Source organism: Anopheles stephensi, chromosome 3 (assembly GCF_013141755.1).
Source record: "Anopheles stephensi strain Indian chromosome 3, UCI_ANSTEP_V1.0, whole genome shotgun sequence".
Lineage (NCBI taxonomy): Eukaryota > Metazoa > Arthropoda > Insecta > Diptera > Culicidae > Anopheles > Anopheles stephensi.
Window position 1 is genome coordinate 44949496 of NC_050203.1, and position 25731 is coordinate 44975226.

Sequence of the window (25731 nt, forward strand, 5' to 3'; positions counted from 1 at the left end):
TTTTGGAGAAATCTTATTTTGAAAATAACTTTATGTGGCCGGTTGTACATACTGTTGAATTGACTCTTTTTACAGCTAATCACTAGTAACTTTGAGGTTGTTCCAAATTTGAACTATTATATAGCAACAATCAACAACTAACCAATGAATTGATGTTAAACTAATCGTTTTGGTTGCAAAATAGTTTTCTCAAAACGGCCAATCTTTAGACTTTTCTCTGGCATTATACAATCTCAGAAGGTGGTCTCGGCCTGGCATTTCTAAAAAACCGCACAAAGTAGATACATTTTTTTGAGATTTCTAGCAAGGATGCCTTGTGTTTGGTTGCTCGCCATCTAGTTAGTTACCGGCTGCATACCTAGTTGCACTTACATCGCTGGTATCGCTATACACAGACTTGATCATGTCTGAGCAAGATTGTGGAGTTTTTGAAGGACCCACAGGTTCTCAGGAACTTGTCCCAGAAAAGCCATTATCATCAGAAAACAGTGATGAAAACATAATTGCACAAACCGAAAATGAAGTGGATACATGCGAAAAAAAATTAAAGGTAAGTATGAATTCCATTTGTTCATGGATTTTGTATTTTGTCACAAATATTTGTTGTGCCTATTTCAATTCAGCGTTATGAAGGATCAAGAAATAGGAAGAACGAACCGTATGGCAATGGTAAAGCTAAATTTACGAACGGTGATCATTATGAAGGATCGTTCAGGAAGGGTGTATTCGCCGGGCAAGGTACTTTGAGGCAACGATCGGGCCATCGCTATTCAGGCGCATTCCGCAAAGGTCTTCGCGAGGGACGTGGTGTTCAGACGTATCCCGACTGTTCCACCTACGATGGCGATTGGATGAGAGGAGTCCGGCATGGGTACGGTGTATATTCGTACGCAAACAAGGATGTTTATGAAGGAAACTGGTGTTTGGATAAAAAGCATGGCCTTGGAGTGTATGCATTTGCTCAAAATGGGCTTCGTTTGCGTGGATCGTGGAACGAGGGACAATTGGCTGGACCGGTGGAGATACTGTTTGGAAGCGTTCGGTATCATGGAATATGGAACGGTACCGAGCTGTCCGATGCTCACGAGAGTGTGTTTAATATCGCATCGAGATACTTGCTACGGGGAATAATCAAATGTGGTTCATTTGACGAGTACGCGTGGACACCAAGTGAAATCGATCGATACAACTTCGCTCGCCTTCCATTGGAACCGCTTCCGGTTCCAATTCCCATGATGGAGTGCCAGGAATGCGACAGTTCGGATGAATCAATTCTGGAGGATACTGTGTAATAGTGAACAATTTTGAAACTAAATATTTGAGCCCCAGGAACGCTTTAATGTTAGCTCTCTGGAGCATATCGTTGATATGAAGTCTTCTTGCTAAAACTCAATTGCAGAATTTCTGAGTACTGCTTTGGAACGGAATGAGACTTTATGAAAGCAGAATTCAATATAAAATTTTACTTGAACACGTTAACTTCTTGCTCGGCACAAATAAAACGCAATAAAAATATAGAAAAAATATGTTTTTGGAAGTTTGGCATACAGGCTACGATTCAGATTTAACATAAATCCTGCTTAAAGCGCACTTATTTAACTAAAATACAATTTCGTCGGGACAATCCCTGCATTGTCCTACATACTGTGGTGTTATAAATTACTGCTGGACTAAATGTTGCATTTTTTGGTACGCACTGTACGAGCTGAACTGTCAAACAAGCTCGGGTTGTAGTTACCTTGGTTCACTGTGTGCGCCTGTCAATCGCCGACGGTGTGTTGAAGGTGTCAGTAGAAAAGTGCGCCAAAAGAGCCGCTTCGTTCATTGTTTTCACTTGCGTGTCGCTGAACGGACGCAACTTTTGTGCTGGTTTTACAACTGTTTAACTGTGTAGTGTTATTTATCTTGTACTTTACTTTGTGTCCAATCGGCTGCCTTCAGGATGGTTCTGAAACCGAACAAGATGTATGTCTTCAAGCGAGGTAAGAAACGCGATTGGGCTAACGCACATCAATCGGTAGAGTGCGAACATACCCGTGATGGGGATTGTAACCATGCTTCTAATTTCGCAACAAAGATGGCCGTAAGGAGGAAGTGCATCTGGATAAAATCACTTCGAGAATTCAGAAGCTTTGCTATGGGCTGAACATGGATTTCGTTGATCCGGTAAGTACGGGCGAACCGGCGGATGGTTCCGCCGGCATGCAGCTACCGTCCACGGAGAAGTTTCCGTTGGGGTGGAATAATAATTTTTATTTCATTCTTCCGGTTCATAATGCTGTTACCTTGCGGTGCAGGTTGCCATAACACTGAGGGTCATCAACGGGCTCTACTCAGGTGTAACGACACAGGAACTCGACAATTTGGCTGCCGAAACAGCTGCAACCCTGACGACTGATCATGCCGATTATGCGATCCTGGCGGCTCGGCTAGCCGTTTCCAACCTGCATAAAGAAACAAAGAAGCAATTCTCTGGTGAGTACCTGTTGGCTATCCTCCAATCGTTCTAGGCCAGGCTGCACACAGCTGCATTATAATTATGCTACGCGTGTGAGCAAACAGATTTCAAGAATATTCATGTAGCGCCGTTGCACGCGTCATGACGTATGACCAGATGTCGAACCGAATGCGGTGAAGGGTGAAACATTACATGAATATTCCTGTACTGCACGTTTCGTTCGTTATTTCAAGTGTCCGGGCGGTTCTTCATTTCAACATGTTCTTTTTTTTCATTTATCTTTTTTTCTGCAGAGGTTATGCACGATCTGTACATGATGGAGAACGAGTTCCTGAAAACGAAATCGCCCATGATTTCGGACTTTCACTACAAGGTGATTATGGATAATGCGGACCGGCTGAACTCGGCCATCATTTACGATCGTGATTTCGGGTACAACTATTTCGGCTTCAAAACACTGGAACGTTCCTATTTGCTGAAGATCAAGGGTAAGATTGTGGAGCGACCGCAACACATGCTGATGCGCGTTGCCATCGGTATTCACGGTGAAGACATTGATGCTGCCATCGAGACGTACAATCTGCTTTCCGAGCGCTACTTTACCCATGCCTCACCGACCATGTTTGCGGCCGCTACGCAGCGTCCGCAGCTTTCGTCTTGCTTTCTGCTTACCATGTCGGACGACAGTATTGAGGGTATTTACGATACGCTGAAGCAGTGTGCACTGATTTCCAAATCGGCTGGCGGTATCGGGCTGAACGTGCACTGCATTCGCGCCAAAGGAACGTACATCTCCGGCACGAATGGGATTTCGAACGGGTTGGTGCCGATGCTGCGCGTTTACAACAACACGGCCCGGTACGTGGATCAGGGTGGCAACAAGCGGCCCGGCGCCTTTGCCATCTACCTCGAACCGTGGCACGGGGATATATTCGAGTTTCTGGATCTGAAGAAAAACACCGGCAAGGAGGAGGTGCGTGCCCGCGACATGTTCTACGCCCTGTGGATCCCGGATCTGTTCATGCAGCGTGTGGAGGCGAACGAAATGTGGAGCCTGATGTGCCCACACGACTGCCCCGGATTGGCTGACACTTGGGGCGAAGAGTTCGAGAAGCTGTACACTGGGTACGAGCAGGAGGGTCGATTTATACGCCAGGTGAAGGCACAGGACCTGTGGTTTGCCATCATCGAATCGCAGGTGGAAACAGGCGTTCCCTACATGTTGTACAAGGATGCGTGCAACCGCAAGAGCAATCAGCAGAACATCGGCACCATAAAGTGTTCCAATCTGTGTACCGAGATAGTGGAGTACTCGTCGAAGGATGAAATAGCGGTGTGCAATTTGGCCTCGATCGCGCTGAACATGTTTGTGAAACCGGACAAAACGTACGACTTTGCCAAGCTGAAGGATGTCGCGAAGATTGTGACGCGCAATCTGAACAAAATTATCGATATAAACTACTATCCAGTACCGGAGGCGAAGCGCTCCAACATGCGCCACAGGCCGATCGGTATCGGTGTTCAGGGCATGGCCGATGCGTTCATTTTGATGCGCTATCCGTACGAAAGCGAGGAGGCTCAAAAGCTGAACCAACAAATTTTTGAAACAATCTACTACGGAGCATTGGAAGCGAGCTGTGAGTTGGCTGCCCGCGACGGACCGTACGAAACGTACGAAGGAAGTCCGGTAAGCAAAGGCATCCTGCAGTACGAAATGTGGAAGAAGGAACCGTCGGATCTTTGGAATTGGGCCGAGTTGAAGGAAAAAATTGCAAAGCACGGCATCCGCAATTCGCTGCTGTTGGCACCGATGCCTACCGCTTCGACGGCACAAATCTTGGGTAACAACGAGTCCTTCGAACCGTACACGTCCAACGTTTACAATCGGCGTGTACTTTCCGGCGAGTTTCAGGTGGTGAACCACCATCTGCTGCAAGATCTGACAGCGATGGGTCTGTGGGATCTAGACATGAAGAACCAAATTCTGTCCAACAACGGATCGATTCAAAGCATCGAATCGATACCGAAGGAAATACGCGATCTGTACAAAACGGTGTGGGAGATTTCGGTTAAAACGTGCATTAAGATGGCTGCAGACCGGGGTGCGTTTATCGATCAGTCGCAATCGTTCAACATACACGTGGCCGAACCGAACTATGGCAAGCTGACATCGATCCACTTTTACGGCTGGAAAATGGGACTGAAAACGGGCATGTACTATCTACGAACAAAACCGGCCGTAAATGCGATCCAGTTTACGGTGGACAAAACGAAGCTGCAAAACGCCAACGAGACCAACGTCAGTCGCATGTCGAACGGGGTTGGAGGTACGCCGCCACGGAATGGGCAGACGCGATATTCTATGCTGAACGGAAGTACCAGCACACCTACGCGTAATGAGCACAGTTTGCTTGAGCAGCAGCTACAGCAGCAGCAGTCCCAGCAGCAGCAGCAGCAGCAGCAGGAACAATCACAAATGAACGGCTCATTTGCGGAAAGAAATCGACGTATGGCTGAGATGGTATGCTCGCTGGAAAACAAAGATGAGTGCATGATGTGCGGATCGTAGAGCGATCGCGGAACTTTTCTCATTCATTTTACATTTTCACTACATCTATTCAGTTAGCTAAAGTTTATTTAGAAGGTTTTGAATAAAACATCGATCAATCGTTTATATATATATTTCTGCAAAACATCTTCCCGGCGATCAGTAGTTTGACTTGAACCACGAATCGCAGAAACTGTTTTCAGCTGGCCTTATTTAATAGATATCTAGAATAAAGTTTTTATCTCTTAAACGTTTGTAGTTTTTAAATCAGATATGAAAGAATGAGAACCAATCGAATCGTTAACGAATGTATACGAGGACATTTGAATGTCTCATTGCAGGCTTTCGACTTCTGAAGTCATTTGCTTTGAAATACTTTTCCAATGCTGTATGCAAAACTTGATGCTCTAGTGAACGCTCGATCCTGATAGTATAAAACTGTATTATCGCTGTTATCAATTTTGTCAGGGACAAGGAGGAATGTGATGGCTTGGGTAATTGTACCTCGGATTTCACATCAATTGCTTCTGTTCGCATATTCGGATTCGCGAATCGCTTAAGTTTGAACGCGCTGTCTTCTTTAAATATCCTGACACTGTAAGTATTATAATATAAAATTACCCTTGAACAATTATTATTTGATTCTATGTCTTCTTTGATTTGTTTGTTTTTTTTTATTTTCTTTGAACTTAGTTTCCAGAGTAGTTTGATAATAAGTTTTCATTTAATGTTTTTGGTTATTTTGTTTCGTTTCGTTCTACTGTTAATAATTTTAAAAATCATCCTATGAATCTGCTTTTCATATGTTTATCAAGTTAAAATACGGCCTTACGCCGTCATCTCAGGATCATTATAAAAATAATGATATTCAACACGTTAAAAGGCTTAAGAGCTTTTAGAATTAGCTTGTATTACGCTTAGAAATGTAAAATTACAGTTCCATACACAGCTGAGACCGATCAAGTTGAAGTCTCCTTTACGCCTACCGGGTTCGACACCTTTGCACAGTACCGTGCTGAAGCTAGGCTAAGGAGAGCTTCAAAGCTCACAGCAAACGATGGGCACTGTGGGCTGCTGGCAGATGGAACATAAAAAAGCATATATCTTTCAAACATGATGTGTACATACACACACGTACACACCACAAGATTGCCAGCTGTTCGCTAAAAGAGAGAGAGCCTTATGATGATTTCGCTCTCGCTCTCACGCTACGCCTCTCTTTACTTCTGTTCCGGGCGTACATAGAATGTGGTTATTCCGGCGTGTTGGACGTGGATTTTCAATCGACAAACTGTTAGTAGCTCGTGCTTGAAGAAAGCATAAAATCGTTGTTACAAGACAATTTTGTCCCCATTTTTTCTGTCAAAAAGTGTACGTTTCTACCACAATTGTTCGAACGATTGAAACGTATTCAAAACAAGGCTTTCGAACGTATCACATGCTCGGAATTGGTTCCGAAGCCAGCTGCCAATCGGTTCGCAATAGACGCGAAAGCGTGGAGTCTCCCACCGAATGCTGAACGAGTGGAGCATAAGCTTCTCCGGCAAACCGCCGGACCAGCGCTGAAGGTTCGTGGTGCAGCTCGTGGCTTTTTCAGTTGGCCTATGCTGATGTTCGCCGGCGTTTTTAGTTCGTTTGAGCAAAGTGGCCCGTCCCGTTTGCTGCTGCTGCTGCTGCTGCTGTGGTGAGCGTCGTCGAGCGGTTTTTCGAGCATATTGTTTCCCGATTGCTTTACCCGGGCAGGGGGAGCTGTTTTACGATCGTGATCTGACTGACGGACGGAAAATTTTACCAACAAGCAGTGTGCTGGGAAGTGCAAACTCGGTCGTGGTCGGAAAAGGTCCCACCGAGCATCCATCCTGCTGGACCCTGGTGGTGCGGATTGCGTGCGGAAAGTGAAAAACTCTCGGCTGGGTGTGCGGTGTGGGGCTGTTTCTGTGTGTGATTGAGTAGTGATTCGGTCGGTTGGTCGGTGGAGCATAGAGTTTGCTGTAAGATAATTTGTGCGGAAGTTATCGCACCTTTTGTGGGGCTGTTCAGTGGGATCGGAATGTTGACACAGTGCCGTCCTAGTGCGTAAAAGTGCGTTCGTCGAGTCTAACTTTCGGAAAGTGTACCAACTTTTACGCTGGCGCTAGCGTAGTGACAGCGAGAATCGACAATAATTCAATTATTTTAGCTGAGTTATAAGCAAACCCAGGAACATACGACGATAAGACGGATGACTGTCCCGCAAGCAAATGGACACGAGCAAGTGCGCCACGGAGGCACAGGATTAGAGGTAAGGGCTAGGCGAATGAGTGCTCAAAATGCAGTTCAATCCCAATAGTTCACATATTGACACGCTCGGTTTCGACCCTACGAGCTACGCGCTTGTTAGATTTAATGATAACAGCGCCAGCATCTCCTTCGCTCAGGAATCCCTCCACGACGGAAAGAGAAATTGGGAGAGTGAGCACAACAAAGCAAGCCCCAAGGAAAAGAGCATACCGGCATTATTATTTGTGGGCGGCAGTAGGAGTGGGTTGTGGGTGTGGGTAACTGGGTGGGGGAGGTGGCGATGAGCCACGGCGCCCACTACGAATCGGTACAAGCCCCCACGCGCGGGAGTCCTGAAAGTACACTTTCATTTCGCTTGCACACAGGCGGCTCTGGCGATGGATGGGTGGCCTGCTTTTGCGTTTTTGCTCCGACTGCAGAATTGCCATGCCCCGGCTAGACAGTTGCGGCTGAGGAAGCCGGAGATTGGAGAAGTTTGTCCCACTTTCTTTCTCTCTGCACACCCTTCTCTCTCTCTCTCTCTCTCTCTCTCTCTCTCTCTCTTTCAGGGGGGCCATGGGCCACGGGTGGTGGTTTTGTTTCTTTATTTTGTTCCACTCGTGCTGTTGGCCTGGCTGCTGCCCCGGCAGCAATGATTTTATGCTCCACTATTAATGTTTGAGTTGCTACTAATGCTAGTAGTAGTAGTAGTGTCCATCCTCTCGTAATCCTTGCTTGGTTAGGCTTCGTCCTACGATGAATAGTTTAGTCAACAAAAAAAAAAAAGCTTCGAAGGCGCTCGGTGAGGGTTCACGTTGCCGAACACGACCGTAAAAACGCGTGCGAGGTCTTAATGACAGAAAGCTGGCCTGGGCGATCCAAGGGCAATCGCGTTGCGTATGTAAATGGGCGTTTGTCCTATTGGAATAATGGGTTCCAACGCGCCGGGAAGGTCAAGGCTTCCCTGCCTTGGTGATCATTCCCTCCTTGTGTTAGATTCTGGATCGGCGATCCCGGGGACGATCAAAGTTGTGCCGGGTGCCGCCGCGACTAATTCGGTGTCTGTACTGACGGCATGAATGATGCATGAGTTGAATTTGTTTCAATTTTGACTGCAAATTAGTTGCAGTTTGGCTCCCTTCTCTTTTTCTACCCTAATCCGTTGAAGCAGTTGACTTAGAAAGCCACTCAAGAGCGCCTGGCTGTGTACTATTAAGAGTCGTATTTTTTGTCTATGACTAAGCCACAATTAAATACATTTTCGGTAGCACAGTATTTTGGCAAACAGCTTAGTGCAAACATATAACAACTTTTCCATAACGCGCCGTACACCGACGCACCGCACCGGCTCTGCCAACGTTCCCGACTCGCTCGGTGAAACTTTTATTATGCAAACAAATCGATAGTTTGCTTGGCTTATGTTTTTGCTTTAACGAACGTACTTCCGCCTTCGCCGCCACGTCCTTCTAGCGTATCGTATCGCGATCGTTTGAAATGCTTCTTGTTACTTCCCAATCGACAGAGAGCTTACATGAAATGCACTTGAACTAGTGGCCTCATTCTGGGGGTTTTGTTTGGCCGAGCTGACGTGCTGCGACGATGTGGATAAGTGGATGTTTGGTGGTCGCAAACGTGTCGTCCTGGTTGAATCTTATGGCCCTTCCAATGGCCAGGTGTAACGCTGAGGGTTATTTGATTTCGGTTAAAACTTTTCACCAATTTCCGTACAATATAAATACAAACAGAAGAGTTGCATATTTGAGGAATCTCATCCCATTTAGTGTAACTCAATCGGGGTTGCCTACATCTCCAGATTATTTTATTTTTTAAGTATTATTTCTTATGCTTCTGGTAGATGAACTGAAAATTGGGACAAGTGAGCCATCTTTTTTATGGTGAGCAGCAATGCTAGGTGTACTTTTACAATATTTCAGTCCATTCGAATAAGCTTCCCCAACACATAGAAACGAAAAAATCTAAATAGTATGTGTTTCAGGGCACAGCTGATACAAAAAAGTATCGATTGGTCGTGAGGTCACTCTGTCATCCAAAGTACGATTTGGATTTTTGCGGATTTATTTTTTATTTTTTAAATAAAATTAATTTTAGGTCAAAAGTGCCACCACCGTTCGGGGCTAGAGTGCTACACTCTAAGCTAGTTTTATTGAGAGTTGAGCTATGAAAAACGTAAACGTTGGTTTTAATTTTAACTGGATAGTACGGGGAAGCGGTAAGGGTGGGATTTGAACCCCTGTCCTGCCGTGTAAAGACCCGTGCCGCTTCATTGTTGGTCAGTATCTCGAAATCTAACTTTTGAGTTTGGAAATCGTGTCTGGATAAATCCGACCAGGAATCGAATCCCACAATTCTTCTCTCTTCTCTTCCACTCCTATTGCCAGTTTGAAGCTAAGTTCTATCCGTTATCAAACCTTGTTTTAGCGCACAGCAAGAACAAGGCATTGGTCGGTAAACCGCATTAACCTCTTACATATACTAGTGAAGTGCCTGATCAGATTTTTTTACAACGGTCTTCTTTTTTACGAAGATCTTTGATTTGATCTAGTTCGCTGTCCTGCACAATACGGGTAGCACCCTTGCCCATAGCACAAAAAATTACCAAATTTTTTAACATGATTTAAATTAAGTGTCTTTGCATTTATTTTTTCAAGGACACACTAAAAATGACCAAAAAAAGTAAATAAGCGCACTTGCTCCCAATTGCTGCTCATCGTATGCAGCCAAATTTTGCTAGTGTTAGCATTTTAAACTAAAATGCAGCTTCCAGCATCAATAAACCCATTTCCATTCGTGCCAGCTATCGTTTGGAAAGCCGCGTTCGAGCTAGTCTGTAAATTAGCGCAAAACTTAGTTCCGGCAGCGGTTGGATGCATCGAACGGCGGTGCAGGTGGAGGAAGTGAACAACAGGAGGAGAAGCAATCCAGCATAAACGTGCTAATGCAACGACCAAGTAGAAAGCTTCGTCTAGCCACACTACGGCCAAAGTAAATCATGACGGTTCGTTTGTGTATTTTTGTGATGCTTTTCTGTTGTTGAAGTTCCGTGCGCCAAAGCAAAGGCTGAAAGGCAGGCAGTTTTGCTAATAATGTAACCCCAAAATGTCACGTTCGTGAAGTGAAAGTGATCCGCCTAGACGGGACGAGCTTTCTTTCGCGGGGTCCCGGGCCTCATAGCTACGATATTGGGCGCTTCGGATGGGAAAATGAACGAACGTGTCCAGAACGTTACATCGAGGCGGCTCGAGGCAACAACTCCCACAGCACTGAACCCACCCACTTTCTAAGGTTGTGCGGAGGAGGCTGAGGAAATGATGTTGGCTGCGGGCAGCGACAACTGTACCAACTGTACGCAACTGATGCTGTGAAGTGAGTGACTCATCTGATAATGTAAGGTGAATGGACAGGCAGAAATATTGTGACGTTACGAAGCGATAAGAAAGCACCGAATGTCGCAAAGTACTTGCGAGCGAGCAATTAATGGGCCGTTTTGATTCTACTTTTCCTCTTTATTCTGCTGCTGCTGATTTGATGGAGTTCGGTTTGACCTTAGCGTGGGATTTTGGAGGGGTTAGTAATCTCGTTTTTACTGGATCGACCAGTGATGAGTGATGAGACTAGTCAGCTTAGTGTGAAGCTTATTTGCACTTGAAGCTCTCATTATGTCACATGCGGCTAATGTTAGCTATGACTGAAAAATTCTTTCGCCAAGCTTTACTGAGCTATTATTAGCGCTTGCATATTGAAGCATGGCAACGGGAGTGGTCCATATAAAATGTGTTTTTTTTTCTGCAGCTCGCTTCGTTGTACGCTTCGTTGGTTGTGTAGGACGTTCTTGAGAATTTGGAGAATGTGTCAATTTGGTGTAATGAAACATTCCACATAGATGCCGCATGAAGCCGCCCTCGGATCCCGTATTTGTCCGTTATGGGTTTCTATCGTCCTTTACTCCTTACTTTTCTTGGTATATGTGTACCCATAGGCTGAATGCTGGACAGCATAAATAAGAAAAATCGATCGTGATGATAGGTGATGATCTATCCTGCTTTATTTACCCATAAAAGGAATAATCCTTCACTCTTATAAGTTTGCTAGACTGTATGTGGTGCCGATATTTCATCAATATAAAAGCCAAGAGATGAAAACGAAACTCTAAGGACATCATAACGGCTTGCAGCTGATTCTGCATTCATTATTGGCAGAGTTAAAAAAAAAAACAAAACAATCGTATCAGCGTCCGTCCGTCCGTTCGCTAGAAGTGGATTCGAAATATTTGGGATGCGTTCGTGAAGTTTGGACAAAAACCCGTCGAAACCTTGACATTACGAGAGCGCGAATGCAAGAGGACAAAAAAACCATGGCAACCAAACTCGTCGCTCATCGTTAAGCAAGCCATCAGCCAGCCAGCCAGCCAGTCAGCCAACCGGGTAGCATGAAGTGAAAGGAAATCCATAAATTTTTAGTGTCTCCCAATCGAACACGTATTATAATTTACAGTATTTGGAGGCGAATGGAAAAACTTCCCACATATTTTCGGTCGCTTCCCGAGGTTTTCCATTTATCTTCATTTGCGCTCCACGGTTTCTAAAGTATTTTTGTCCAACTATTTTTCGACATGCCTGTATTCTTTTCACAGTAATGCAAAAAAATGAGGTGATGGATGAAAATCATGTACCAGATTTCGTTTAATTAATTAAGAACGGTCCGGCTGGAATGCTTAATGTACCTATACTTTGACAAGACTAGAATTACACGAAGTCTGTTTACAGGGTTTACACAATCCTCGGTCATTGATATTCGTAAAGTGCCTGAAAGTTATCGTGAAATGGCACACATGTAAAAAAAAGAGATTGATTTGGTGGGATTTGATCGACCGGGGTTCAAATTGCATCCAGATCGCCTCCCCTGTACGCAGGGTATGCCGCTTTTCAGCTTAGCTTCAACCTTACCATTCCTGAACAGCCCTTATTGGTACTGGCACTAAAGGATTGCTGGTATTCGATGCCAGACAAGTAGTTTATGAAAACAGTTAGCGTCTTAACAACAACCGATTGACCGCTTAAAACCTTGAATCCACTAAGCAATGAGGGTATGCGATGGCACTTTGACAGTGCGTAAAAACATTCATGTGCTTCACGATGATCGATTGGATGTATATTCCCTGTGTTTTTGCATATTTTTAATCTAATAATTATTTTCTATTGCATTAGGCAAAAAATCACTGCTTGTAAAATAACTTTAAACGATTGCTTAAAGAGGAGAGACTCTCAAGAAAAAAATGCAGAATGCTTTGTATTAAATTGAGCCGTCATTCAGAGTTCTTACCAGTATTTCCAGCAATCCAAGGCTATTCAGCTGCACGAAATCCTTTAATTTTCGCTCTATTGTCTGTACACTATGGATTATTTAAATTCAATCAACTCCTTCGTTCAGCCCGGAGCTGATAGACAAACGCGATAACGACGATGACATCACTGCACTGTCAACGGTGTGAACCTGTCGGATATCTTCGCACTTCGCTCACCGTTCGCCTCGTTACACTATCGCCCGTTAAATTGGTCCCTAAAGGGATCGCTATTACCGTTGACCTACCGGCAAGCTGCTGCTTGCAGTACGTGCGTCCTTTGCAAATTTTAGCGGACATTTTGCAGTTTAACGCGTGTACGCGTGTACGATATGTGTGTGTGTGTGAGAGTGAGTTTGTTTGCCCTACTGGCCATAAGTGACCGTAGCGACCCAAATTACGGTCCGCCCTGTTCACACAGCCCGCTCGTCGTACCGCGTCGCACTCCACGGAGGATGTACGATCTTTACTACCTTTCACTTTTGCGACCCTGCCGAGCTGCTGCTGGTGCAATTGCGATGTGTACTGTCACCGACGACGACGACGACGACGACAACCGTCTGCAGTGGCGGTCATGTGCGGTTGAAGATTCGGGGCTGACCGACCCGTGATATCCCAATTTTCGCTTTCGTTTATGTTCACGTTTCGTCCCCAAAATATGCTCTCGGATGTTGATTGCATCATCGACCGATCGGTTGCTGAATTGTTCGCTGTGAGGTACTGAGGTGCCAACAGGCTACCGTGTATTTTCAGACTTGTGTTTAAATCGGGCTCTGCGCTCTAGATGTGAGATATGTTTTTAAGGTGCTAGTATCAGTAGCAGCTTAATTGATAGGCCCGTCAAAGTGCGTCACACTCATAATTGGGTGGTCTATGTCAGCAGAGCAGGGCTAGAATTTGCTAACGGTGTTGCTGCTCGCTCGCCTTTGTACTAGGAACCCGTTCTACCACTTTACCCGGTACGCCTTCCTGCAACGCACCATCAGCCATAAACCAAAGCACCAGGTCCAGTGTGCCAATGGGAATTTGCGCAAAAGGTTGATCTTGCAATTCTTGCACATGCTCCTGCCGCCATTCGCGAGAAGTAAATCCGATATAATATTGAGATCAATATTTATTTATTCTTGAGTATTACGGCTCGATGTCGTATTTTTGGAGACCAATATTTGTGGCATCTTGTTTGATATGGCTATAAATATCTGACTAATAAAGTCACAAAGCACTTAAACCCGAACTTGTTGAGTATTTATGACCTAAGTTTGTATAAACAACGAATGTTCTCTCACTTGCAAAAATCAAGCTTAGTTACTCAATTAATATTTTTGAACAAAAATGTCTGTATTATACAATGCTAAATACAAATAACGCACCATTCCGAGAATATGCTCACCCTGCGAAACAATGCATGCAACAAAATGTTTATTAATCTTCAATGAGCGCGGAAAACTGCACTGATAAGGCGGACGGGTGCGCGCTACATGCTCGGGTGGCACATTATTTTCAGCCCGCGTAATCAGCTCCTTTGATACGGTGCAGCTTCTATTAGCGGCACTGCAACGCATTCATCAAACGTCCCATTTCCGAGTACGTAATGCAAACATACGCTTTAAACTCTCCTCCCAGGTTCCAAAGATGCTCCAGCACACTTATAGGTTGCAACCCGGTTGTCCCTCCGCTGTGGTATCACATCCCGCGGTTCGCATCTTAGCGCATCGCTCGAGCCAGACAACCAGAGCAGGCAGGAGGGTTAATGAATTCTCCGCGCACTCGAAGCGCGATGATTCAGCAAACATCGCCCATCGGGGATCAGTGACATGACGGGTATTGCTCGGATTATTACGAATGCCTGCTGCTAGGGCCTAAGCTGAGGAAGCTGACCATTTCGTTCTGATGGATGTCACTGATGGAAAATAGTTCAATGCTATCCAATGATGGTCATTCTAGTGGATAAATGCTGTAGTGTAGTTTTAAAATTAGAAGAATGTTAAGATGCAAAATGGGAAACCAGCCAGCCGGCATCTCAACCTCAAATGAGGTCGCCGATAACGTTGGTTCTCTGCTGCGCACCGAAAGCGGAAGCTTGTTTGAGGTGGATTTGTGGCTGAGCACGTTGAGGAAACGTTTGCAGAAGAGCAGAAAACTTGTTTTAACAGAGGCCGGTGACAATAAATAACCTTTGCTGTGGATGTTTGTCGTTGCCGTTAAAAATACAGTTGTGGTGGCAAACATATCTTCCCTCTGTATGCCACTCCGGCATCCGGCTTCATCCTTTGACAGATGAACCTAATTATTGTGTGCAATCTTATCGAACTCTTTGCGGCAATTTGATCGGAAAGGAATGAATATTGTAAATAGTCATTTTGATGCTGCTTCCGGTACAATCGTTGGCGGAACCACGTGTCAAACGATACTAGGAATGAATGTCACAGCCAAGGACGGTAAGCATCCGATTGGTGGCTGCTGAATTGATTTGAATGCAGATTTGATACGATACTACCAACTCTCCGGTTCCGTTGTTTGTGTGATACATAATCCGTTTCGCCTCGTGCTAATTAGCTTCGGTGGGTCTTTACCAATTACGATGCAATGTGCGATTGACCGGATCGGGTCGGGCGAGTACGAAATATGAGGGGCGATGTTTGGTGGAAAATTCATTCTTTTTCGATCGATCCAATTTTCCCAGCAATTTCCCATCCCAGGGTTCAATATATTATCGTATCGTACTGCACAAAAGCAACACTAATTACGTCTGATTAGAATGGAGCCACATTGCGTTCGGTTTCGTGTAAGCTAGACACGATCGTTATGTTGCAGTGAGGCAGTTGAGCAAGCCAAAAACAAAAAGGCATAAAAAACCCACGCTGCGTTTAAAGATCAATCAAGAAGCTGATGTACGACGCAACGCGCCCAACCTTACACAAGGCACATGTGACTGTGACTGTGAGGCCCACCGGGTCGATAAACATCAATGATCTTGCATGTACCGACAAAACCGGGCCGGACAAGCTTCCAGTACTGGCCGATCGCTTAGTAGAACGTGACACAAATTCTCAACCATACGGACGGACTTGTGCAAGCGCAGCACCACCAAAGTGAAACGGTGTCTTGGTGTAAAATTGGCAATCGGTTTCCTCTCGAATCGCGCCACCAGACACTAGATTCCACCTAGATGCAACCGGGTCTGTGGTGCGGGACGTAGGCAGGGCGCAGACGGGGTGCCGGTAGCATGGACATAGGATCGGAACAAGTTTTCGATAGCAATTCTCTTTCCACCCCACCCGACCACGCCGACTCGGGGACTGACTTTCGGCCGAAACGGATGGCTCGGTGTCTTGAACGGAGGAGTGTGACGGGTTGCTTTCGGGTTAACCATGTGGCCACCACACCGGTTCTAGGCTGAACTCGCTCACGGAGCAACGGACTCCCGCCGAACTCTGAAGCGCCTCCGACGGTCTGACACCAAATCCCATAAACGAATTTCATCACCCGGAGCGTATGATCGCAACGCACTGCCGCACTGTGCCCCTTTACGGGGCGGCATTTGGAAGTTTTGCGAACTAACCGCAACGTCAGCTTTGACTCTCCGGTGCATGATCTTCAAAGCGCTCAGCGCCGTGTGCGCCCGTTGTGGAGAGTCGTTTTCGAGAGTCTGCCGCAGCAACCAATGCAGCAACGAGCGAGTCTTTCGCACCAAACCCGATGCCCGGTGACCGATCGCAATCGCACTGCAATGGGAGAAAGACGTATCAGACCGGCTGCGCTGCAAGCAGGGCTGGCAATTGCCGGTGCAGTACGGTCGATAAGTGGGTCACGGTGGCGTTCGAATCGCCCCACGGCCCCACGCTCCTGACTGGGTGACTTCGTTTAGAATTGTGTGCACGCGGTTTGGATGGTACCGGACGATGGTGTCGGTAAGGGCACTTTGGCAATCGGCATAGGCAGGCAGGATTTAGACCGCTCGAGTCAGGGTGGCAGTGTATGTGAGCGAGCGTTTCAGAGTGGTTTGATTACAAATTGAGATTTCGTTGGCCAATTGCGTTAACGATACCCTGCTAGCTCTGTGGGTCAGGGAAAAGGTACAGATTTAAATAAGTTTTAATGTCATGCATAACTTAGAACTTTCCCGTTTGTAGGATTTGATTAGAATTTCAGAAATTCAGTCTAGTTTCTTATCATGTGCTACAAAATAAGAACAAGCAAGGCTAAGGCAAAGTCGGTTTAGTTGGTGTTCAAATGTTCAAAGATGCAAGATTGGACGAGATCGGGGATCGGGCCCTATCATGACCGCCTTCCAGTGCTATCCAGCTAAGGGTAATATCAAGCCACAGTAAGCCAGAAATGGCAGGCCAAGACCGAGGAGCCAAGGAGAAAACGAGCCACTAAGAATTAGTTATGAATTGTAAGAACTCATCCAGTGGTTTACAAGGTTTATATTATGCAAGTGAGGTGATCATTACAGGAGTTAAACCTAACGTAAAGGTGTGCATTGCGTTTGAGTGCTTATTATCAATGCCACAGCTTTGGACGGTATTGCGCTAATGAAGCCATTAATCATTATTCTTTAATCGTGACAAACCGTGCTTAAGGCAGCCCTTCAGCAATTACCTTAATTTGAAGCAGTTCCTTCGTCGAGTGCGTAAAATAATGGACCTTCTTTCATGTTGTGCCTTCGTCGATCAGCTTGGTGCTAAATTGTTTTTTTTTTCTTCAAAAACCGCTTAGCCAACGATCAGCACTGTGTGAAGTGGATCTCTCGCTCCCGTGAGGCATAGCATGCAACGGGTTTTTCTTGCTCACTCGAGCCTGCGTCACTCTCAAGCGATAGTAGACACGTCATCCCAGGTCTCAAAACGGCCCAAATAAGCCAAAATTGCCCTGCCTTTCGTCGTTAGACCTACGAAAAGCCTTCACTCAGCAGATGTGAGCTTGAGTTGCGCTGTGCTGCGCTGCTGTTGATGCTGTCGCGGTTGGCGCTACTGTTGGCGGACAAAAAATTAGTATGTCGCGATGTCAATGTCAACACGTTTGCGCGATCGCAAATAGCGACCGGAGACGATCGCGAGCCAAAGCGCGGTCGTGTTATGCCTTGCGTTTTGGGGTTGGTTTTCCTTGAGATTGAAGTTCAGTCATAAATCGGTATTTACACACTCACACACATGCTCGGTGGTGTTTACTACAGTGTCAACTAGGCACACACACACGCACACACGCATACAAAGCTAGATGATGAGTTCCGTTGAAGTCAGCGGAAACCCACCATTCCACAAGTCGATCCTCCCTTTGTCGGCTCTTGTGATAGCTGGGTGGGAATGCGTTGGATGAATGCGTAGGACAGAACTGTTCCGTTGCGCGTTCGGTTGCGTTCTTGTGTGGCACAGGAAAGTCGTTAGACATACGTGAATGAACACATTGTTCGGTGTGATGTGTGAGCAAATGAACACTTTTCGAAAGCTTGCAGATATGAAGATAGCGTCCGCCGGTTGAGCAGCAACGAAGTATTACAAACCGCTCTAGGACGAAAGGTACGCATGTAAGCGTGCGGGCTTCGACAAGTACTAACCCTACATTGCGTATCCCACCAGCACCTGTGACCGAACGGTGGTGGACGAAACGGCAGGGAAGCAGCAGGGAAGCGTGGCAAGCACAAACACCATCACGCTTCTAAGTACGTGTCTAAGGAGTGCTGCCATCGAACAGGGGGTAAGGCACCGGGGGACCGTGCTGTTGGGGAGGCTAACTGTGGAACTGTGGACACATAGTCACAACACTTCAGCAAGCAGCGCACCACCAGTGCTGGCCTTGTATTAAAGCGCTAGGTTGTCATTTTTCAAGCCAACACGGCTGAAAGTGTCACGTTTCCTGCCATCCTCCGATTTTCGCACGCCACCTCTTCCGCGGCGCAATGTGTTTTTGTCCCTCGCCGTTTTGTAAAAGGTAGCATTACTTACCTCGCGGTGAGCTGAGCACCCTCCCCGCACTTACCCAGAGCGGCGGGCCTGTAGACAATTAACCTTCCTGCGCACCGCCACCGTGTTCGGTTGCCTTGCTTGCTCAGTGGCGTTGCATCTTGGGCCCTGAATCACGTCCCAGGTGACAGTATCTAGATGTGTATGACTGTTGTTGTTGTTTCTTTGCTTGTTGGCTCCAACGAGCCGGGTTGGATCAGTTGACCGTTAACCACGGTTAAATCTTCTGCTGCTACGTCCGTTCTTATGCAGCTGTCGAGTGTGGTCCTCTCTCCACCAACCTCGAGGGGGCGTTTTTTGCACGCTTCGGAGAAAGCTTTTAATTGTGCAATCTGCATTCGCAGGTGGCTAATGAAGAGTGGTAATCCCTTTTTCAGTGCATTCTATTGCTGGGAAAGCTAGGACAAAGTGTGACCTTGAAAAAGACAGGTTTAATAGTTTTCGCTGCTCATTCATTTATAATAATAGGTGACAAAATTCGACCTCCGTAATCTGACGGAATGATTTTGTAAGAAATCAATTAACACGCTGAACTAATTAACTAACACCGGACCTACGGCCAAAAACAATCGTTAAGGAAACCAGAAAGCGCAGACCAAGATCTGTTGAGATTGCAGTTCCAAAACATTCCTTCTCGATGGGCACCTCATCCTGGGTGAGCGCGGCCAACATGATCGTCTGCAAACGTTGTAAAATGAAAGTCTTGAGAGCCCAGTGTCTACAAGCAGGAAGAAAATTGGCGGTCCCTGACACAACGAATTTGCCGACTGGCCTGAGTCAGAGGAAATGTGTTGGTCAATAGGACATTAGGCGAGGTCCCTCTAGAAGTTCGGAATTCGAGCCCTCATAGCTATCGAGGTTCTCTGGACCGTACCGCTCAGCTCGCTTGTTGAAAGATATGCCTCCGTAAATATGAACGGTGCTCCTAAAAAGCCCCAAGCATCTCCTAGTTTGCTTATACTGAGATCCACCCCTGCGAGAACCATGATATGGCAAAATTTTAGCGAGATGCACACGGAGTTGAAGGAAGTGCTGCTACAAGTTTATTAAATGTTTCAACTAGAAAAATAATTAGATCGTTATTCAAAGCCACATACGTAAAGCGTTTGCTAATAGAGAACCCAAATACGCGTTTTATGGCTGACCTTTTCACAAATTAGCATCGATTTGTTTCCCGAGAGACGTACCATATCTTTCTACTACCAGCAAAAGAGTAGGTGCAACTGTCGATCAAAAGCTGACTTTCGATAAGCTTTATGTGGATGACATCACGCGTTAGTGGAAAACACCTTCCCGCTAGCAGTAGCAGTTCAAACGTATCTCGCGCTTTGTTTATGTTTATGTAAGCTTTCGAAGAATGTTTCAGGTAGGCCGGGTTCGACCTACTTCTGTCAGCCTACCAGAGCCGGATAGAACGATTGCAACGGCGCAGTGTGACGCAGCGTAGCGTAAGGAGAGAGACCCTATTTTTCCCGCCCGTCCGTACGCAGTCGGCCGTTTGAACTGCTCAAACAAGACCCAGTTGTGTTGGGGCAGGTGTGGCTGCCAGGCCAAATGTACGCACGCACGCCTCTGCCAGCAGGCACGAGGATCGCTCGTTTACCGGTAGAGTGGACTCGAAATCGAAAAATAACGGCACTTCCGATCGAACCGCGGGGTTTGGTTGATTAGAATTTGAATTTGAGTTGATTCGTTCCAACGTTCGCGTAACGGGAAAAGCAAGCGAAAGAAAAGGAACGGAGCGATTAAACCCCACCGGGGACGGTACAATGCACCTCGCGCACTCGCCTGCTATCGTGGCATAGAGTTGCACACACAGTGCAATGGTGCAACACGGAAGAAGCCGGTCTCTCAATTGGGCTAAGCAAGCAAACTCCCGCTGCATTTGCATAGGCTCACAGGTGGCAGCAGCGGCAGCAGCAGCAGCAGCAGCATCGGCCCAACAGCATGGCATTGTTAGGCCAACCACCATTCGTCCCTGGGAGAGGCGTCACTGGAAATGTAATAACCACGAAAACCTCCGCTTCACTCGCTGGTGTTCGCGGCGCTGTTTGCTTCTTCCAGCAGCGCGAGCGTGGCTTGGAATTACACAAAACTTATGTGCTATTTTCCTGCTTCCGCTTTTGCTTTCTGCAAACGACAAACCCTACCTCCACATGGCCTTTGAATGCCGAGTTGAGGCTAGAGTGTGAAGGCATCGAGGGTTTGGTTGGATTTCTGTTATTGTGCGCACAGTTACCACAATGTTAAATGCATTATGCGCGGAGTCTGTGGTTGGGAGCTGCTGTATGACATAATCCAAGCTTCACTACCGCTGGCATGTATGTTTTGTTTTGGTGTCGCGGAAGGGAAGATTCTTTTATGGTGGTTCTCGCTTTGCTTCGGCAAAGATTAAAATGGAACCTGGAAGTCGTTCATTTTCATCCATAGAATGTGAGTCGACTTAGTCGAATGTGCGAGACCCCACGAACGGTACGTCCACCAGCCACCTATCTGTACAAATATTTGCTTAGCACATGATGCTTTGCTGCCTCATGTGAAGCCTATGGAACTCATTCAACTTTTGGAAAATCGCGCGACATCACCAATGGCCGGGGCTGACTGACGGGATGCAGCGAGACGAGCGCTGATAAGACGCAGAGTGCATCATGTACTGCCGTTCAGAATCTAGTACATTAGCGATAAGAAAGGAAGGCACAGATTCGTCCGCTTTGTTTCTGCTGCGCGCCTCTTCGTCGAGCGCTCTCCGATTCCACCGAAACCCCGCTTGAGGTGTGTGTGGCCAATGACTTTTCGCTACTTGCTGTTAGCCGCGATACCGGCTGACTATAACGATGGATCGCTGCAGAAAGAAACACAACAAAATGGGAGGAAACAAATATCTAGCTCGCCGTCTAACGAGTTTGCTGTGGAGCACGCAGAAGATCGCGAACATAGGTTATAGAAGGTGGGATCAGGTTTCGGAAGGACGCTAATTGTTCTCACCAGAGGAGCGTTTCGCATACAATCGTGTCACCCGTTCGGGGCGCAACCCGCGATGCACCAAGAAGAACGCGAGTTTGCTGCGGAGTACAGCACTAGAACATACACGCGTGCGTTGCTTTACCGAGCTCTCGGCTAAAGCTGCCCGAGCTCCGTTGCCTGATGCGTTGGTAGTTGTGATGGGGCTAGCGGCTGCTAGATCGTTTGCACAAGCACGTATGGGTCTGGCCGGCCCGCAAATGGGTGGTAGTAGGGTGGTTGTCTGGCTGAGCACCGAGCCCGTCCGCGTGCGATCAGTTTTGTTTTCCATTTTGAAGTGTAATGATCGCTATTCGCTTAAAACTTCCGTAGCGCTTGCAGCACTCGAGTGAAGACGCAGAAGGCCCGTCTTTCGTGCCAGTGCTGCTTCGGTTGTGCGGTATTCTTCGTGTTACTGGAGGTAGTACTGCCGCACTAGGGGAGGCATCATGTAGTGGGGGAAGGCAAGATCTTACGTTGCGTTTCTGGATGGATCGTTCAAAGAGTTGTGCATAGAGAAGAAATGTGATTGTTCTGCTCGTGTGGTATCGCTGTTCGCTGTTCGACGCTGATCGATCGATCGTCCAACGGGAAATATATAGTGTGGTGTGGCCCCAGCTGGCTCGCGAATGGAAATAAATAACACTGACACTGGGAACTGGTTTTCGAATTCGAACCGCTGTTTTTTTTGTGGGAATACGAATTTTCTGAAGGTTATGAACCGCTTTGTCAAGGATTGCAGATTCCGTAAGACTTTCGTAGTCGCCCAGCTGTAAGCTCTCTCGACACACTCGACATTCGCTTAATCGACTCCTAGCACGGACTCTTGTTGTGACACACACATAGCGGTGTGGCGAAATCGTGGCCTTTGTGATGGTCAAGTCTACAAGATGCGCTCGCGCCCGTTGACAATAAACAAGCTCGAAAGAAGAAAGATCATCAGCCACTTTAGTATGCGATCCATACCGACCGGTCCGAACCGATAGTGAACCGATCCAATCAATCATCGTGCTATATCGATCGTCACCAAACCGGCATAGCGTGCTCGAGAAATTGGCCCGTGGTGTTCACTCTAAAACCCGCGGCTTACCAAATCCGATCGCCAGTTAATGTTTCGATCGACGTACTGAGGGCCGCAAGTCGCCGCTAAGGCTTGTCCGAGATGGACGAAACGGAGCTAGTTCTTTTGCGCAATTTTCTATGTTTGCGGCCAAAGTTTTGGCAGCGAGCGATTCCATCGAGTTGACAAATGCTAATTAATTTGCCATCATCGTCCGCTATCAGTGACTGGGTTTCAACAGGCTGGCTGGGAAAACCGAACGGAAAGTGATAGCGTTGCGTTGCTAAGGTGGAAAGAACGATAACCAGTTTTGGGAGAGTGGTCCAGCCCCGGTCCAATCCTTGAGCCTCAGTGTATGTTGCACACTCTCGGCACGGATCTGTTTTTGCCATCTTTAATCTCGAACTCGTTCGGATTAAACAGTCGTTGAACCGTGTGGTTGGTGTGATGCTTTTGTATTTGCTTAAGAGTTATGGCTTTGCAGTGAGAAGGACTTTAGAGTGCAGTTTTTCTTATTGATCGTGAACATCGAAGGGATGAAGAGTTCCACAGCTGTAAGGGTTATGTTTGTGCCTGTGACAGTAGCATGAAACAAGCGGAAAAGGGGTGTCCAACACCCTTGACCATGGACCCCGACTGACTGTATCCCTTGGTAAGTTTACACGCGTACTTTAACGCGCTGGACCAAGGTTCTATTCGCCATGGAGCGTAGGCATGGTGCTAGTGCTGTCTCTCCAAACAAAACAAAAAACCCGAAATTTATGGCACAACATTTTTTTGTCGATGGTTTTGCTGCCGCGATGGACCCGAAAAACTTGATTTGAAGTGTAACAGTGTGTTGCTGCAGCCTGAGCGAGGGTAGAACGTTCGAAAATCGTAAAAATTATACACCGTTCTGTGTAGAGTCTCGGGCTTACTTCGAGGGTGGCTTACCTTGGAAGGTGTTTCTGAGCGAATGCGTCCGCGATTGATTGTAGCAATTCGTCGAGGAGGGGCCATCATCCGTTCGATCACGGGCGGATTTTCGGAGACGGCTTCAATAATGCAAGGTTAAGGTTAGGGCTATTTAGCAGTTGCTGGACAGCCTTGTCAGTAGCTCCGTGGCCCCGGAGGCAGAGCAAGTGATCTAAGTGGTGCCCACTTTAGGGTTCGATATGATAGATGCATAACACACCAGTACGCACATGTACCTTGACTTACTTTTTCCTGCCACCTTATTTCACCACTTTTGCCGGTTAGCGCCAAAGGTGTTGCCCAAAGGACAGTGATGGTAGGGTGCGCGTACGACGGCCGACCGGCCGGCCTGCCGAATCCTTTCCGATGGAGGACGGATGATAAAGTCATCGATTGCTGCTGCCCCCGCGGGTGAATGTATATTTTATTGTGCAAACAACCTTAGCCATATCCTTCGGCCACCTGCCAGCCAGCCGGTTCGGCAACCAGCTGAAGCAACAGCGTGTTCTCGTTCTAGGTGCTAGCTAGCCTCGCAATATTTGTCCAGCGTTGGGACAAGGTAGCGAGACAAGGTGTACGCGTGTAGTGCGTAATGGCACTGCGGTTGGTGTCCGAGTTTTATTCGTTGTTCGCCTCAACGGCGACGAGACTATTTTTCCTTGGAGAGCCGTGCGAGGGTTAAAGTTAATCAGAACGATGACGGCGACGGGCACTGCGACGCTCCTTGAGCGGTTGCTTAGAAGCACGGTGGCAGGTGACACCGGCGCGATGTACTTGTATCTGTCGGCCCGGGGTCTTGGGGTTACGTTCGTTTGTCCATCCATTGGCCCAGTTCCAGCTGCCGCCATCGGGTAACGGGCGGACGGACGAGCACGATAATTAATATGAATTTTTAATGCAACCAATAAGCAACTGTTAGACACGTAGTGTGTAAGTGTATGGTTGAATTTTTTTTGTTACTTCCTCTCATCATGGCTCTCTGCGCCAATATTGCACACCTATCGTAGTTCCCCTTTGTTGTGTGGGCTTTGTGGACGAGTCGCGCGTGGCTATATTAATATGTGTGTGTGTATAGTTTTTTTTATTCCATGCTCCTCTTTCGTGCTATTAATTCTTGTTATCTTGCTGTCTGTTGGGCGACCTTTTGATTTCAGTGCAGTTCCAGCGATCGAGCCAACGAGCGAAGACGGTAGCCAGCCATCCCCACAGGTGACACTTGTGGAGAGTGTTGGATAGCTGCTAGAATCGAAGTGGTGACCAGCGTTGTGCAAAGGAAAAGGAAAAGGAGTGGTCGTTGTTGGGTCAATGGATCGTTGTGCGACGGGTTTATGCTAACTGAAGCATAAACACTTGACCGTGAAACTTCCGTCGAATGAACTTGTGCGGTACTGTGGTGCATGGTGTTATGTGCGTCGACGTAATTGCAATTCAGTAAAAGTGCGATGCAGTGGAGAAACAAATAACTGCAACATCAGCAAACGTGCTCGGTGTAACCCATCATAAACAGGATGTGTGATGTGTGTGTGTGTGTGTGTGTGTGTGTGTGTGTGTGTGTGTGTGTGTGTGTGTGTGTGTGTGTGTGTAAAGCGAACGACGCATTGTTCGGAGTTGCTGATTGCAGCAAGAAGGTGCACTGAGGAACGTGTTCATCCCCAAGTTCACAGAACAACTATCGAAGAAGAAAATGCGGATTAAATGTTAGTGTGTGTGTGTGTGGATCCGATCCCGACCGGTGGTGTGCATAAAACTGGCCTCTTTATTCTTCTAATGCTTGCCAACATAAGTGATTTATTTAGCGCTGGTGTATGAAGAACCGTTCTTGGTGCAATTTTGGCAGTACAGCCAACAGGCTAAACCTTTTTCGTGCATTTATAACGGTTCAGGTCGATTACAGCGAAGTGGTAAACCGATTATACAGATGGAAGGTTTCAATGCGTGTATGAGTGTGTGTGTGTATGTGTGTGTGAATGTGTGTGTGCATGGTGTGCGAAAGAGCAGTCAATAGTCAAAACGAACGACGTTGCGTGAAAGGTGATACTCGCTCAAATAAGGAAGAGAGCAACGAGATATTGGAGGCATCGCCCTCAGAATTGGATCACGATCGTGAACGAAAACTATCCACTGGTG

The 25731-nt window shown here is 46.8% G+C and overlaps 3 protein-coding genes across 3 annotated transcripts in view; all 3 read left to right on the plus strand.

Moving 5' to 3' along the window:
* Positions 1-130: 130 nt before the first annotated feature.
* On the plus strand, positions 131-1628 carry LOC118511060 (radial spoke head 1 homolog). Its single transcript, XM_036053670.1, has 2 exons — positions 131-550; positions 624-1628. The coding sequence occupies exons 1-2, from the start codon at positions 404-406 to the stop codon at positions 1290-1292; spliced, it is 816 nt and encodes a 271-aa protein (XP_035909563.1). The 5' UTR covers positions 131-403; the 3' UTR covers positions 1293-1628.
* A 158-nt stretch (positions 1629-1786) lies between these two features.
* Positions 1787-5153, plus strand: LOC118511057 (ribonucleoside-diphosphate reductase large subunit). The gene is made up of 4 exons (XM_036053666.1): positions 1787-1982; positions 2078-2166; positions 2298-2475; positions 2752-5153. Exons 1-4 carry the CDS (start codon positions 1943-1945, stop codon positions 5025-5027), a joined length of 2583 nt encoding a protein of 860 aa, XP_035909559.1. The 5' UTR covers positions 1787-1942; the 3' UTR covers positions 5028-5153.
* A 16746-nt stretch (positions 5154-21899) lies between these two features.
* Positions 21900-25731, plus strand: part of LOC118511058 (protein gustavus) — a 102192-nt gene continuing 98360 nt past the window's right edge. Inside the window, exons 1-2 of the mRNA XM_036053668.1 lie at positions 21900-22011; positions 24759-24813. The gene's annotated coding sequence lies outside the window, so the exon portion shown is untranslated. The remainder of the gene's footprint in view (positions 22012-24758; positions 24814-25731) is intronic.

Coding starts and splice junctions, on each gene's coding strand:
- LOC118511057 (XM_036053666.1), top strand. CDS start 1,943: ATGGTTCTGAAACCGAACAAGATGTATGTCTTCAAGCGAG. Junction 1,983..2,077: donor GATGTATGTCTTCAAGCGAG/GTAAGAAACGCG, acceptor TTCGCAACAAAG/ATGGCCGTAAGGAGGAAGTG. Junction 2,167..2,297: donor ACATGGATTTCGTTGATCCG/GTAAGTACGGGC, acceptor CTTGCGGTGCAG/GTTGCCATAACACTGAGGGT.
- LOC118511060 (XM_036053670.1), top strand. CDS start 404: ATGTCTGAGCAAGATTGTGGAGTTTTTGAAGGACCCACAGGTTCTCAG. Junction 551..623: donor CATGCGAAAAAAAATTAAAG/GTAAGTATGAAT, acceptor ATTTCAATTCAG/CGTTATGAAGGATCAAGAAA.